Below are 17,188 nucleotides of genomic sequence, written 5' to 3'. Positions count from 1 at the left end.
TCAACGCTTCCTAGTAGTTAGGTGCTAAGACCTTAGATAAGATAAAGGGTTAACCTGTTTTTATTATTATTAAGCACTTAAGAGGTAGTGCAAACATGTTCTACTCCACCATGTTCATATCCACCAATTTCCATGTATTGGCTTTTGCCTTTCAAGCCCTTTACTGTATTTCTCAAAGAGTGGGAATCCTGTATACACTGATGGCTCATATATGAATAATTACTGAGTGAATAAGGGGCAGATCAGTTGTCCTTACATGACTTTCAATGATAATGTAATGTGTGGGCAACTGTTTAAGACAAGGGTTCCCAACCTTTTTTGGAGTGTGGCCCTATTTCTGTCACAAAACATTGGCGACCCCAATTATTCACAACATGTTGTGAGAGAGAGCGCATCTCATCTCTGCTGTAACATCCAGTTAAGAGCGGTATTTCCCCAGATGTCCTAGCAAGCTAATTTGCTTGTTTGACTAACTCGCCCGGTTATTTTGGTAATTTGTTTGGAACATTTATCAAGCATTATTACCCATGATGATCTCAAGCGGGATGTCTAAGTTCACTTTTACATAGCTAGATTGTAATGAAGGATCCAATTAGTTACTTAACTTGGATATAATGGGGGTTTTCATATTTTTGTTTATTTAATGTATACATTTTTATGTAATGTACTGGTCAATTGTAAGATACCCAATGTCTCAGTCGACCCCATTTGAATTTCAGGCGACCCCACATGGGGTTCTGACACTAAGGTTGGGAAACAATGATTTAAGAGTTGATTTTATCATTCATGTAGGGATTTAGTTTGGTCTCTCTAATTCAATAAAGTATGTCTGTTCTGTAATGTAGAGGTTTTTTAACAATTTTAGCTTATTATTACTTGAATTCCAAACTGTAAATGAATTTCATGTGTTCTACAACAATGTCTCACATGAAAGGCTGTGCCAACATACCACAGAGAGATATGCAAAGTGACCAGTGCTTCAGTTACTTTAAAGTCACTGATCAGAAACCTCTTTTGCATTTATGTTGACTACACTACATTATCACTTGCATAGTCACGTGGCATCTTTGACTCTGTAGCCTACTTCACTTGGCATTTGAAACAAATAAAAATTATTAAAGGAATGAGTCTCTAAAATGTAGAGCATTATACTAGTATGAATATTTAACGGAATTCTTCACATTTTGGTTAATCTGTCATCATTATTCCTATCACTGAGTCTCTTAGTAACAATCATACAAATATGACTATCCTATAAAATCTGTTTTTAAGATGAGTGTGCCGTTTATTACTAAGGTGTTGAATGTAGAACCAGGTTTGAGTATGAATCTGTAGTCCACATAATACTGAAAATACAGGCATGGTAGCAGTTGTATGTAGAGGGAATTACATTATATCCTTATGTATGAGTAGGTGATGTAATTCACAGGTGCATACTGATCTATAATATATAATCATCTAAACTAATAAAACAGAATGACTCAAGAAAGACTATACCATGTCTTGAATCACTCTTGAATTTATAGACGCATATAAAGTGTGTGTACCTCAAATTCCACATACATTTTTACAATGACATTTCCATATGAGTAATACAATATCTCTACAAGTCCTGGTCAAATGTTCACATCTCTCATGAAACTGTCAAAGGAGTTTAACAAACTATATACGATTCATCTAAAGTAGTGAGAATACTGAGGAATTTATAAACATTAAACAGCCAGGATGGCGGTTAATGCTAAGCAGACAATAATGATTGCTAAATGCCTTGCGATTGCAAGCTTCTCCAATACAGTATGAAAGTTTCTGATTATTATGTGCACAGCACTAATATTAAAAAATAATTTGATGATAAAGGAAAATCTGTTCCAAAGCAAAAGCAAGCTTAGTTTAACATGGTAAATACAAGTATGTGAGTGCTATCTCATACATGCCCAGAGTGACAGTTGAAAGGCACAACACACAAGATTGTACAAGGGGACACACTGGTAGAAGGCCCTTGATAGTAAGACAGAGTAATGTGAAGGGATTATAACAACTCTTCATTTTACTAGCAGCATCAGAGATTCCTGATGTCCACACTCATTGCTGTGTGTAACAGATGATGCGATACCCCTCAATGTGCAAGTTTTATTTGGGGAAGAAACTGATGCATTAAGTGAGGTGCAATTTCACCATTCAAATAAGCATTTGTGGGAATGCACTGCAACTAAACATCTTGGGATGACCAGTCAACAAACTGACAAAGAGTTCAGCCCCTACCTTATGTGGCATCCTTAAATATTACATTGACACTATTTCATTACCTGCAGCAAAATGGGTTTCGTACCATCTGCGGCATTGTTCTTGGAATGTGTCCTAGTGCCCTGTTCTTATGTGTGACAATTTTCATATTTAAGCACAGTGTTACTTCCTAAAAAAGTGGGGAACCAGTCATTTTCATAATCAGGAATAATGTGGAAGGGTGCCAAGAGTATAGCAACTATTACAGCTGGCAAGGAAAGACATTAACAACTTCAGAACTCAGTATAGTCTCAGGGATTATAAACATTAAGCAATTAACTTTGACAGCCGGTGTGGTACTTGTGTGGACAGTATTTATCTGCGCTTTTGAGATTTCCACTCATCATGGGATTTGTGTTCCCCTAAATTAACATTACAGATAAGTATGGGTCCCATTCTTTAAGTGCAGTTCGTTCATCAGCCTTTTATTTTCAGGTTTAAATCACTATAGGCTAAATAAAATGTCCAGTCTGATCACCATAAGGTATCGAAATATCATTAGCCATTTTGTATATGAAGTAAATCTTGGTTTAAACTGAAGTAGTGCAACACTGGATATGCCTTCTCCAGGGTAATGCTACTGTATGGGTCATTTGCCATGTAAATATCCTGTGACTACTACTATTGGCATTGTAATTTGATTGACTGAATGAATTGTAAGATACAGGGTGTCTTGACTGTTAGATGTAACTCAAGTTTAACACTGGTAACAGCACATAATTCATGCAGCAACTATTAAAGAGATGTTTTTTGTCTGTTGCAACTTTCATTATGTATATTATCTAGTCTAGAGCTTACTCTTCAGCAGCAAGTGTTAAATGTACTGAAATGCAGAGATATACATTATGTTTTCAGATTACCCATTTAAGATAGCATTATTGTTTCAACACCTGTAGTTTCAAATGTAGCTTGGACTGTAGTTTCAATTAAGACTTAGCGATCAATGCATACTGAAAAGTTTTAGACATTACAGAGAAAGACTACAACTGAATAAATAACCTTAGCCTTACAGACAATGGTTAATATCCCATCATGTGACACCATACATAGTTGTTAAAACAGAATTACTCCAAATTGATTTGCAATTGTATGACACAATTGTACAGGTTGCACACTATCTACGTGAAATCTAAACATTGCTAATAAAATATTCAATGTTAATATGTTTTGCTCCCAATTTCTGCACAAACATTTGTGACTACATCATGCATCACAACACAAATTCTGTCTCTCCACTAGATGGCATTCTTCAGCAGCAGACCTTTCATCCAGTGCTAAAACACTTAAGTAAAATCAGCTACATGTAGGTGAACTGAATGGTAGTATAGACAAATACAGCCGCCTGCCTTTCTAAAAAAAATGTATTGGTGTTTTCAGTTGGACTGTGGGTTGTCAATATAGGCGGGGTGACATCTACTCTTACCCTCACCTCTGCGTCCAACCTGGAACACGGGCAATGGATCCAGAGTACCAGTTATGGCAGCAAAGTGGTCCGGCCAGCCAGTGAGGGCCAAGCAATGCCTACTGTCTGCTTCCTGGGTGATGGACGGAGGCCCATGGGCACATGAGATCAAGTGTTCATTTCGTTCGCTATGCAATGTGCATGTTTGAAATGCAAAGATGATTTTATCTGGTGACACAATATCCTTCTATCTGGATAGGGCAAGTTCAGTAATAAGCTCCTCAAACGCAAGGCCTAAAACCCCACATCACTTGAATTTTAAAACAGCAATGCATATTAGACTGTTGTTTCTGTGGTGTGCTAAAGATATTCTGTAAGTAACTAATCTTACAAAAACTGAATGCATTCAATGCAACACAATTGCCTGAGCTAACCTCACCAATAAATGCCTGTATGTGCAACAGTTTTGAGAGCTCTACACCCAAGTACACCAATGCAAAACTACTATACCAAGGTTAAAGACGATTCCATATTTCTTTCCCCCAACTCTGGTTTCATCAGTTTTTCATCGATTACCTCTCAAACACTGAAGTTTGTTGGCCACTCCAAAGTGAGGAAAATGCTTGTCATCCACATCCCATAACATGCTCGACTCACCTTAGTGAGGCCCTGGCGGATTCTCACGGCCACCTTCTAGAATCTCACTCCAAGGAAAGGTCTCACGAATGACAGATAAAGTAGTTTTGCTCCCTCTTACCTATTTAGTGATTTCTCACCAGACTTTTTCCAAACACTACTTGTGCCAAGGTGAAGACCCGCAAACTTTTAAATAGTTCTATGGTTAATAAGTCATTTATTTGTATCCCACTGAACTTTAACTGTTTCACATGATGCATTGTGATTTGTAAAAAAGGAAGCACTTTTCTTTGACGTTTGTAAGCATTTACGGTGCTACAGGTTTATAGAAATGGGTCGTTTTGATTTTAGATGCATGTACTTACATTTTACATCCTCTCAACTCTCTACCAAAATACAGACACTTTCTAAACCGGTCCTCATAACGACACTGGTACAAATAAAGTATTTGAGAATTGTATGGTTCCTACCCTTGTACCTACAACATGCTTCATGATCTCAGAGAAAATTGTACTATAAATAAACTGGAAATATAGTTATACTGTATATAATTAAAATGACAAGAATATATTGATATCCAATTTAAAATCACTGACATATTGTTGGATTTTCTTTTCTTTCATTAGAATAAAGCTCACAAGTCCTTTAGTGACCTCTTAATCTTAAAGTGCAGAATCCCATTAGGAGGACGTTAAAAATAATGATGGATGCCTTTGGTTGCCCGGTTGTGCATAAGAGATGTAAATGTGCGATTAAGATGCAACCATCATTATTCCAGTCAAGGTATGTGGGTTTAATGTTTATCACGATGAAATCTACTTTGCGATTTAAATATTGATAAATCTCAGTGACCCCACAGCCATATACGAATGGAAAGATGGCACATTTTTCTTCCACCAGGAGACGCATGGAATTTATGCAGCCAAATATGGCAGAAATGTCAGCGGTTTTGAAAAAGAGAACTGAGCAAAAAAAATTATCGGGTTTCTGATTGAAAAGTAGTAGATACTTTAAAAACAGAAATGAATTAAATATTTTTTTATAGTTCATATTATTATATTTACTTTGGAATCTTCTTTCAATTGATGCCTCATGAGCAGTGTATTAAAAACGCACAGAGGCATAGATTGATCACACAAAACATCAACATTCTGGCCTGGCCTTCAAATGCAACAATTAATAGGCCATACAGGCTGAATACAACTCACCGATTTTGTTAAGCATCCAGAAAGAGGAAAAGAGACACATCCATGTGGAAACAGACAGATTAAGGTTTGCCGCTTCAGTCGTCCTCCCGCGATTCATCAAAGGGCCAAACAAATACACAATTTTCATTTGTGTTCCAAAGCAATATTGTATGGCGTACAAAACGTTTCCTCCTTGCTGACATGCTCCGTACCATCTTAACCTGCTTTTTTTGTTGATGAATGGGACTGAAAAATGCATTTCTTGTACAAGAAATAAAAGTGAAGATCTCATAAGAGGTCGTTGGTTGATGGATTTGAGAGTGAACATGTAATGTTTTTCAGGAGAAATGAAAAATATGTACATTTCTATGAGAAGCCAAGAACATTTTCAGAGACAAAGTATTGGCTGTCAATGACATCTGAGACATTTTCTCTCCAATTCAGGGTATTCTGTCAATCTGATGTTTTTGACGTTTTTTAAGTAGGTTTACTTTGGGAGATTTGACTGATCCAGAATGTGATGACAGGAGGGGCATTGTTTTAAAGTGGAGACATTGACAACCCAATTTATAATAAATTCAGGTGCCAAAAAGTGGGGTTTTGTACAGAGCTAGGTATTATTTAGCAGTATCTTAACAGGATGTTCTCCGTGCGCAATGTGAAAACTAACTAATTTATCATTAGTAACTAAATTGTTTTATTTTATTTGTGAGGCAAATTATCAGCATAATAACTCTTGTGTGGTGCTATTTTCCCCCCATACACTATACAATGAGACGCTTGCCATTTTACAGTGACCTTCTTGTGAACGTAGTGCAACACTTCTTGAAGTCAATTATACACAATTCAAAATGGCATCTTCTCTATTCATTGTCAAGTAATACAACCGACCTAATATAAGAGAACAGTTCTGTTTCAGAACAGTTCAGTGTATTCTGGAAAACTTTTCAATAAAGAATAATTTGGTTTGCAAATAAAACAAATTTCCCAGATGTGTTATGTTATGCTAACCGTTTAAGTGTTGCGTAGCTGCATGTTCTTCTTGAGAGGGTTAGCCAACTTTTCCGGTTTTTAACAACATTTTTGTTATTCTGCTCACCATTTCTCCTTTGCAACGGTTTTGCTGCAAGAGATGCAGTACTGATGCATTGCATCTTGTAACTGCTGTACACAACGAATAGTGGGCTAAAACATATACATTTTCGTTTGTTTCAAAATAAACATTAACTACATCTGGTACATTAGCTTAAGCCGCATCGTTAATTTGTCAAGATACTGTTACATACCTTCTCTTAACATCCATCAGCTTATTACAGAACCAAACACCATTTTACATTTTCCTCAACCCGTCAAAACAAAACTAAACTTCTTTCTCATGACTGACACCTTGAGTGATCAGAGTGACGACAGATCAAGCTATTTAAGCCTCGTTGTCAGAGGACACTAGCCAATGACCCTCCAAAATGTATACAGCAGGCTACAAGCTGCCTGTGGCCATCTCTAAACTAAAGATATTCATGTCCATTGGGTATGAAACAAACATTTCCGTACGTAATGATGGTCGAAGGAAAAACAGATTAGCATAGGCATCAAAGGGAATGCTCCTTACCATCACCAGAGAGCCCTCGAATGCATTTCACTGAGCATATGATCTTCAAGCATTCTTCATATGTCCAATGTCCAAGTCCTTCTATTAGGCCAACATTCAGTGTCTGAAGATCCCCTCTGCACTCTTATTTTTACCCAGCAGATATTAATTTCATGTGCGTGAGCCAACAACAGCGCCCAAATTGGTATTCCTCCGCGTCCTACCTGATGTTGTGGACTCCGACTGCACGTTACTGTATGTAGAAGCTGGATATAGTAAAAGGTGTCCAAAAAGATGTCCAGCATCCACTGGTTCAATAATGCACAGCTTGGATATGGCGCATAAATGCATATTCCTATTGCAAAATGTCACCAAAGGCAAGATATGGATGTGCTCAGGCCAAGAACAGCATTTCCAGACCCCTCATGATCAATTCTTTGTTTCCTCTTTTGGTTGGTATGTCGATGTGCAATATATATTTTTCTGTAAATCCCACCAATCCATGATACAACACCAGTAAAATCTGTGTATACCATTCTGTGGTGATAAGGTACCTTTTTCAGTGACCCTCGTCCAGCATTACACAGGTGACAGAAAATACAGAGAACGTTTCACTGGCAAACAGTCGGAGGACCAATTATCCAAACTCAGTTAAAAACTTTATTGGAATTTTCATGCCACGTTCCTCACCCACCCAATTCTCATCGTAAAAACAATGAATAGATACAAAACTGACTTTGCTCTTGGTTACTAAAGTGCATGAGAGCTTTCAAATAATAAATTCCTTTTGGATTCAATGACTGCCTAATCAAGAGATTTCTTACTGTCTCTAGCATAGGACTTAACTGCCTGAGAGAATTTAAGAAACACATCATACATCAAGCACGTTCCTCAATGTCCTGCAAGAGTTGTGTGCTACTGCCTATTATGCAAATGTTGTGTGCTATTGCCTACTATGCAGGGAATCGACAAAAAAAGTAACTTTGGTCTAAATTGTTGAAACGACTAAGCCCCCCTAGTCTTTATCTACTTCAATTGGTGTATGTTTATTGCAGCTATTATGTTGTTAGACAACAAACAAATAGGAGGTAAAACTTCTGTTTTAATAAATACTGAGGATGCAACTCACAGCCAAAGCATAGTACCTTCAAACAAACTTCAAGTGCCACCAACAAAAGATGAGAAAGAACTAGACAGTACATAAGGACAAGACATAGACAATTCCTGAGGAGTTCCATTTGAAACCCGCCAGCTTTTACCTGTACAGTAGACACTGAGTGCTCCTCCTTCCGCTGCCCTTCTTGACTTCCACTGCTTCCTGCTCCAGGCTTTACCAAGTCCTTCACAGAGCTGTCCCAGTCTACACACAATCAAGCCAAGCAACACACATTACTATCCAATAATCAAGACATCGTTACACAGAAATGGATGTCTGATGGTTGTCATATTGAATTTCTTGTTATTTGTATTTAAATTTTGTTTCATTTGTATTCAAATTTCGTTTCATTATGTTCCATTACATTTCCCCAAAGGCTTAACATTAAAACATTAAAATAACAAATAGGCCTAGCACTTCTTTCAACTACACATACTGAAAAATTAATAACAATTTGAACCACAGGTTGACATAATTACTTGCACGTTTTAAATGGTAATTTCTTTTAACAAATTAATTATATAAATATATATTAAGCAATATATCTTATAACATATACATTATGCAATACAGTCGGACAAATCTAGGACAAATCTAGTGTTTACCTGGACAAAGTGTCTCAGCATCCAGCATGCCTCCTTCCCGATAGTTCTCCAAGTCCTCCACTTTCACCTTGTTCCAGGGGATGTATGTGACTCCACGCTCAACGTCCCACAGCTTCTTCAGATCGGGCTTTATGCCTTTGTTCAAGGCCCAAGCAATCTATCCAAGAAGATGGTGGTTAAACCTCAATTATATTCAAACTTACAAGGAAACTCTTAAAATCTTAACCAAACAGATTCAATTGCTCTTACGATCAGATCAGACTTGCTATACTAAACACTGGCACTGTACAATTTGCATTTTGGCACAGCTTTTTAAAGCATCATACCTCGTGCATTAAAGAATATGGTGTCCTATTTCATAATTGGACATAAAGAGTGTACCTTGATGGGTTTCTGGTTGACCTTGACAGTGCCCCTGCTAAGGCTGGTGAGGGCCCTGTAGGCGTCCTGCCTGTGAACCATGACGATGTAGGCACAGCCCCTGGGGGGAATCATCTGAAGGGGCAACCAAGAGAAGGAAAAAATATGAATCAATGAAAATGGATGAAAATTAACACGCCAACTCATCAGGCAAAGAGAAAAGCATTAAGTGCATGATGTGTGAGTGAGCAATAAGATCAGCTAGCTATATGCAATGATGAAGGTAGTATTTAGTTGTGCAAGAGGGAAAGGCACTCTCCTTCAACAAGGAGTTTCTAAGGAATTACATTTTAAAAGGTGTCCTTAGGCTAGAGGTACTGGCCACAAGCCAAAAAGACACAATTTCAGGTACGGGTACAAATACAATACTGTGCATCTTTCAAAAGTACTATGATAATTAAACTGCATTCATGTTAAACATTTCATGTAGCCACCACCTCAAATAGTACCATACACGCAATGCATACAATGTATACAACTATTCATACATACAACACATCCCCTAACCTCTGGCAAAGTTAAAAGATAGACCACCCCCACGCCTCATTAGAAGCTATAACACAGCACATCATATGTCATAAAACAGCAGGACAATATGCGGACATATAATGTTAAATGCACATTACAAACATGGTGGTCAACATGATCCAGTCAGACTTGTTAACCTACAAACTACACAGCTCCACAGAAGTCATAATTTAGTTTCCTTTCATTGTAGATCATACATGTTTATATTCAGTATTTAGTTTCAGTATTTATATGTCAGTAGCATTTCAATCGTAACAGCAGCGATAACAGATGGAGATGCACAGACATCGATAACAGATGGAAATGCAGACATCGATAAACAGGAAAGCAAAACAAAGGGAGCATAACATTTTTCTTTCCATACTCTACCTAGACTATTTCCATCTATCTGAAAATACAGTACGACAGGGGAGCTGCAGTGCAAGCGGCTGTATTGTTTGTACCACATTCACCAAATCTGACCCGTTGTCATTTCCCAGTCCCTCCCCATCTCTCCCACTCACTTGCTGTCACTCATCACTCTACTATCTGAATAAAGGCAAAAAAAAGGTTCCAGTATTTCCATTAATACAGGTGACATATTGAGAGCCTTTATAATAATACGATTTTCATAATATAAAATCTCAGTTTTTCAGTGTTTTCACACATTTAGGCATCTGGTGTGGCTACCAACAGACAAAACACGAACAGGCCACTCTGAACAGGCCTCTTCAGACAGAGCTGAAAAGAGTGTTGTGGTATTTCCTCTTTTTGGTATGGGGTAAAATATGTCCTACAAGGGGTAAAATGTCATCCTCAAAGCTACACATCTAAAAGTGGAATATGCACGTCAAGGCTAATTAGTAAGAAACAATTAGTAAGGTGACAATTTGCTTGATTTAAGGTGCCAATAGTGCATCGTAAGAGGATTTATGAAGAAGCATGCAATGTCAAGTTGCCTTTCAACAAACCACACACACAAAATGGACCACTGGACTGCTTTAAATGTTAGCCAATGGTATAGCCTAGCTGTTCATACATCTACCCAAACTTCTACCATCAAACTTTGGAAGCAGCATCAATAAAGTTTCCTGGATCAACTTCACCAATGTGTCTTTCAGTTTTTGCATATGGAAAGTATTCTATCTTACCAGTTGTATGTTTGGCACTCTTGAAAAAGTCAAATAAGAGACTGATTAAAGCCTGCTCCTTCCATACGATTCTCTTTTAGTTTTTGTTCAGACCTCGTCTGTATCATGAATGGGTGTCAAAACTAAGGCCTGCAAAATATTTCTGTTCAAATGTCTTCAATGTCTTGAAAAGCGTTAGTGATTGCCAACCAGTAGGATGAAAGACAAAACATGTTCTCAGTATGACTGAACCATTAAATGTGTGTATGAAATGCTCATTGATTTTCTACAAGACCCTAGATTGGGAAACAGATAATTATTAACTTGCTTTTTTTTGTATGCATTTGTTATTGATCATATTTCTTTTATTTAAATGTTAAAATGTTGTGCCATGTTTGAGTTCTCTACATATAACGATCATGGAGCTATTAAGGATAAAACAAGGGAATGTTGCATTTTTTGGTCATTTTCAAAGGACTAAAATGGTATGTGGGGTAATTAGCAGGAACTTTAAAATCTATGTGGAAGTTGCACACTAAATGTCCATATACATTGATTTGTACAAAGTATCAACATTGCACCATAGATAATTATGCTGAGTTCAGAGAGTCGATTTATAAATGAAGGAAACATGGTACAACATTGAGACCTTGTAAACCAAAATATTTAACATTGCACTATTCCCACATATATTTCAGCCCCCCTCCTTTCATTTCACCATGTTTATATGCAGTGGATACCTCAAATAGGGGCAGCCGTGGCCTACTGGTTGGGGCTTCGGACTTGTAACCGGAGGGTTGCCGGTTCGAACCTCGACCAGTAGGAATGGCTGAAGTGCCCTTGAGCAAGGCACCTAACCCCTCACTGCTCCCCGAGTGCCGCTGTAGCAGGCAGCTCACTGCGCCGGGATTAGTGTGTGCTTCACCTCACTGTGTGTTCACTGTGTGCTGAGTGTGTTTCACTAATTCATAGATTGGGATAAATGCAGAGACCAAATTTCCCTCACGGGATCAAAAGAGTATATATACTTATACTAAATATTGGTACAACAGTGATAAAGTATTGCATTTGTAAACAAAATACTGATCGATACCCTGTAGGTACAAAAAATGGTTTATAATGCCCTCAATATCACTGAGTATAATACTTTTTTTGCACAGCTAGGCTCCTAAGGCCTTAAATAAAATCAATGGGCATGCAGTACAACTTTTAATGGTCCAGTCATACTGAGAATATTTTTGTGTTCCTTTCTGCAAAGCTTGGGCAGGCTAGGAATTAGAGGTCTGCACTCCCACGGTAGATCCGCGGGTCCCGACGCAAAAGAGTGCATGACAGAGGAAGGGGGCACCAGACTAGGCCTACTTCAGTTGTTAGCCTACATTCAGAACCAAGAAACTGACATCTGGAGTCTTTCTCAGGTGTGTGCTCCTTTCGTGAGACTGAATAGGCTATCCCATGTGGGCTTTAGCGGGCGGGAGCGGGACATCATGTTACAGATGCGGGCGGGAGCGGGACTAAAAATAACACATTAACGCGGAAGCGGGCGGGCGCGGGACTGAAAAATCAGTCCCGCACAGACCTCTACTAGGAATAACACTTTTTTTAAGATACCAATGTCCAAACATGGCTCCCAAGACAAGGCATTTGAGAGTATAACAATCCAAGGCCAAAGGAAATATGAAAATATAGAACTTCAACAAAATACTTGTACAAAATATTTAACAATCTTTGTTAACAAACATTATGTAGACAAACTTTGAGCAAAGTCTGAGACAGTGCAGCAGATTTCTGTCTGATTTGGCACAGAATGACCTCAATCCAAACTATTGTGAAATTTGCCCTGCAGATATCAGTCACAGCAGCTGTTTGCAATCATGATTCATCACTTTAATACAAGTTATGCCATAGCTAAACAAAACAAAACAACCACCAAACCCCCCACATTGGCCTGCATTTTGTATGATTCTGGACTAGAACCAGATAAACCAAACCCCTGCCAGCACAAACCACTCTAGTGTCAGAGATTAACCATCCTGCGCCACCAAAGTACTGTATAGTCTGCACCCAACATAAGCACTAGATGATTTGCACTCAATCTTAGCATTGTATGATCTGCACCAGACCAAAGGCCAGTGTGATGATTACTGATCAGATATGCGTGCTGAAGAAAAAATAAATAAAACACACTGCATTTACATAATTAAATAAGATTTAACATTCAACTGCACTTAAAAGCTTCCTCACACTGTCACAATACTAAAGCAACATAAATGCATAATCAAACCCTTACTTCCAATAGCCTAGCTTGTTTTCACCAGACTCACTACTTTGTTTCACTTCATTAAGAGAGTCTGGGTACTCACTATTGGGAAATGTTTCCAACCATAGCATTATAATGGGCATAGACTTTGTGCTAACTTTAAAATCACTGGTCCAGTCTAACTAATCATATTGATTAGGGATGCGCAGATCGATTGGCCGCGATCATTATCAGCCGATATTCACTCTAAATAGTTTGATCGGAGCACTCTGAAGGCTGATCAGAAGACGCAAAACTCCGGACACTTACAGGGCTCTACAGTGCGTCCATTTCACTCTCTAAAAATGATGGCGTGCGAGTAAATACAAATATTTAGGGGCACTGGTGACAATGACTTCTAACCACGTAGCCTAAATGTTTGTCTACAAAATACACCACAACATTGGAAAATATTACAGGTGTAAACCATAGAATGACGTTGCGAATGTACAGTAGCATAAAACCTAGAATACATGCACCTCAACCTCAATGCAGATAAATGTAAGGATTAGGTTAGTGGCATAGACATTACTGCTGATGTTCTCACTGTTTATTTGCCTTTGCCTTGTCTTTCACATCCAAGTCGGCTGCATTTTAATAACAAAGATCTTATCACCGTAAGATCTTATAGCCTCATACAACTGTTACACCGTTACGTTACAATGAACTTTCTTCTCTGAACGAGCATTGGCAGACTCAAGAAAAATAAAATAAATAATAATAATAATAATAATAATAATAATAATAATAATCTCACGATAGCCTGCTTCAAATGAAAAGCCTCTCAACCCTTACTACATAAAGGCATGAACTAATAAACAAATTTCAGGCCTACATTATCAAGAATATGTTTTATAAACAGATAAATTGCCTATATTAAATTAAATAAATATAAATATAATAAATATAATAAATATCCTTGATTAGACTATGCTGAGTTGTGGAGGGGAAATGGGCTGTTTGTTTTAGTAGTAGTAGGCATGCAGTATGGAGTTAGATATATCACCATTTGGATTTGCAACAGATGGATTCACAAATACATTACATTTTGCAGGATACTTGATATACAGGCTAAATGCAAATATGACAATGGATGATATTAAAAACAAAATATAGAAAAATCAGACCAAAAAATAAAGTAGGCACTAATATTCTTTAAATTTTGTTTCCTGTAAATGTTAAAAGTCATTCTTAATCTTTGAAACTGGTGCATTGGCATGTTTAACTGTTGACTTTAAACGTTTTAAGAAAGTTGGTGTAGAGCCCTGCACTTTCTTTCATTGCCCATACTGTGATCGGTGATTGGTATCGGCAGCTCGGTGATCGGCCCCGAAAACACTGATCAGAGCATCCCTAATATTGATCATAGATTCCTAACATTACCTCCTACTACTTCAGTCATGGCCCACTGGTTAGCACTCTGGACTTGTAACCGGAGGGTTGCCGGTTCGAGCCCCGACCAGTGGGCCACGGCTGAAGTGCCCTTGAGCAGAGCACCTAACCCCTCACTGCTCCCAGAGCGCCGCTGTTGTAGCAGGCAGCTCACTGCGCCGGGATTAGTGTGAGCTTCACCTCACTGTGTGTTCACTGTGTGCTGTGTGTGTTTCACTATTTCACGGATTGGGTTAAATGCAGAGACCAAATTTCCCTCACGGGATCAAAAGAGTATATATACTTATACTTATACCTAACCTTTATGTACCGATAATAACCCAAATAGGCAGTCAGGAAACAATGCATTTACCGTTGCTGTATACATATACACATTGTTCCGACAGCACTTTTTTTAATGTGTGTAGGTGTTGCTACTATTGTACTGATTGGCCTGCCATCCGGGTGGCTGAGGGAGATGTAAACGCATTGAGAGGAGCAAGACTAGTAATGAAAATGAGTGGAGATACTAAGTGGGCAGGATCAGGTGAGCAATATTCAACATGGTATGAAAAAAACTATACATTATGATTACAGTACGGTATGAACCTCCAAACACAGAAAAGCAGAATCTCAACCATTTCTGGTTAGAGGTGTCTATTCCACAGCAAAAAAACAAGTGTTTTACCTTTGTCAGATATGTTCAAAAGATATTCAGCTTTAACCAAATAATATATGGGAAGCAAAGGGTGTAGAGGAGGGAAGACTTTCTAACCCTGAAGTGTCTGCCTAATCAATGATCAGATAACGATATTTTTATATTAAATAGTTTACTTCCTCAAGAGTACTTCCCTCTAGACAACAGACCACACAAGCATGTATGTACATTCAGTACATACACAAGTTTAGTAAGTATTTTGTCCTAGTCCTATCTTAAAAGTAACCACTTATCTGATAAAAGTTGATCACAAACGATAAACAAAGCTCATAGGAACAGGGATTTTACCTTTTGAACCTGACCAAAGAGTCTAGACAACATATTCCATTAGCAAACCTAATGTAACAAAACCTAAGCCATCTGATTGATGCCGGTATGCCCAATTTAACAAACAGATCAGACTTACATTGATAGACTCAATCTGACCGAACTCCTCCAGTAGTGATGATATGTCTGGCTGTGTAGTTTTCTTGTCCAGTTGACCCACCCACAGTGTGGTGCTGCACACTACAGGATGACAACAAAAGACCTTTCAAATTCACAATATAGTCATCATCTCTAAAGGAATGAAATTGTATCTGAACGAACAAAAGTACCAAACAATAAATATGTTACTAGTTGAAGAAGGGAGTACTCACCACTAAGGGTTTTGCTCTTTAAAGGGGGCAGTCCTTTCTGCCTCCGCTCTCGTTCCCTCTCTCTCTCCCTCCTCTCCTCTGATCGGGAACGGGGTGATCGCCAGTCTCGGGACCGCCGATCCCTGGAACGGGAGCGAGAGCGGTGGAACCGCGAACGGCGAGAGCGAGATCCAGAGCCAGAGCGTGACCTACGGGAACGTGAGGGCGAATGCCTTCTTGGCGATCTGGAGGAAAAAGGTGTAAGAAAGCAAATCAGAATTTCACCACATTAATACAAATAATGTGTTTAATGTGACTGTAGTTTCTAATGAGCACTATTCCTGAAGTGACATTTTCATAGACATCAACGTGGAATGATGTCTGCAGCTGATTGGCAGTGTGATTGGCAGTATGGCAACAGTTTAAATTATTCAAACCTTGATCGTGATCTCCTGCCTCGTGTGTCATCCTTTCGGTCTCGCCTCGCTGGCGGTTCAGCCTCCACGACAGCCACCTGAGAGATCAGAGACATTAGTAACAGAACTCATGTATTAATAAATATAGTTCAGCTTGAAGAACAAGCTGAACTATATATATATATATATACAGAACTAAAAAGATATTCATCAAGCCCACAGGACTGCAGGTGTTTGGGGCACGCAATCTGCCTGACCGTGGGTTAAATGAAAAAAATATTTTATCACATACATCCTACATTCTAGCAGAATAACAGAAGAGAAGTGTGTTTTAATACAACAACTATCTCTCCTGTGCACTACAGGTTGTCCTAAATGTTAAACTGCTCAACAAACTTACATCAATTTGTAAATTTACCTAATCTTTGTGACAAGTGTATCTTATGTTGGAAACCGTGCTATATAGTCAATTTAACCATTAGCTTATACTGTAGATACACAAACAGAAATTATTAAAATACCAGGCGCCTGAGTAACTTGGCCTATGTCTTAACACATTTTACACATTGATCACAACAATTAACATGCTTATTTTGACACAGTGTAGGTGTAGTTATAACTATGACTTGCATTTTTTTTGTAATTAAGTAGTTCGACCATGATCAATGCTTTACTCAACAATGTAACAGCCATCTGCACTGCACTTGTACAAAGTGCACAAGGGGGAAGTGCTAGGCCACTCATCAAGATAAAGGGGATGGATTAGACTACTGATGATTTTTTTTTTTCTTGCCGTTGCGGGACGCCACAAAAATTTTTTATCAGCGACAACAGTCAAATGCACATAAAAAGC

General features: G+C 38.3%; 1 protein-coding gene across 1 annotated transcript in view; it reads right to left on the bottom strand.

The window, feature by feature from the left end:
* LOC143121807 (SR-related and CTD-associated factor 4-like) overlaps window positions 1-17,188 on the bottom strand; it is a 30,107-nt gene that overhangs the window by 8,072 nt on the left and 4,847 nt on the right. Inside the window, exons 11-16 of the mRNA XM_076282420.1 lie at window positions 16,357-16,433; window positions 15,941-16,164; window positions 15,709-15,809; window positions 9,239-9,352; window positions 8,858-9,014; window positions 8,356-8,456 (exon numbers count right to left, since the gene is read on the bottom strand). Coding sequence (XP_076138535.1) covers window positions 8,356-8,456; window positions 8,858-9,014; window positions 9,239-9,352; window positions 15,709-15,809; window positions 15,941-16,164; window positions 16,357-16,433 — 774 coding nt within the window. The remainder of the gene's footprint in view (window positions 1-8,355; window positions 8,457-8,857; window positions 9,015-9,238; window positions 9,353-15,708; window positions 15,810-15,940; window positions 16,165-16,356; window positions 16,434-17,188) is intronic.

Source organism: Alosa pseudoharengus, unplaced genomic scaffold, assembly GCF_046254945.1.
Source record: "Alosa pseudoharengus isolate Yale_2024_CS ecotype anadromous, Long Island Sound unplaced genomic scaffold, YU_APseudo_1.1 YU_APseudo_1.1_scf_13, whole genome shotgun sequence".
Classification (NCBI taxonomy): domain Eukaryota; kingdom Metazoa; phylum Chordata; class Actinopteri; order Clupeiformes; family Clupeidae; genus Alosa; species Alosa pseudoharengus.
Note: the sequence above shows the minus strand (reverse complement) of the source record. Positions and strands in the feature narration are given on the sequence as shown.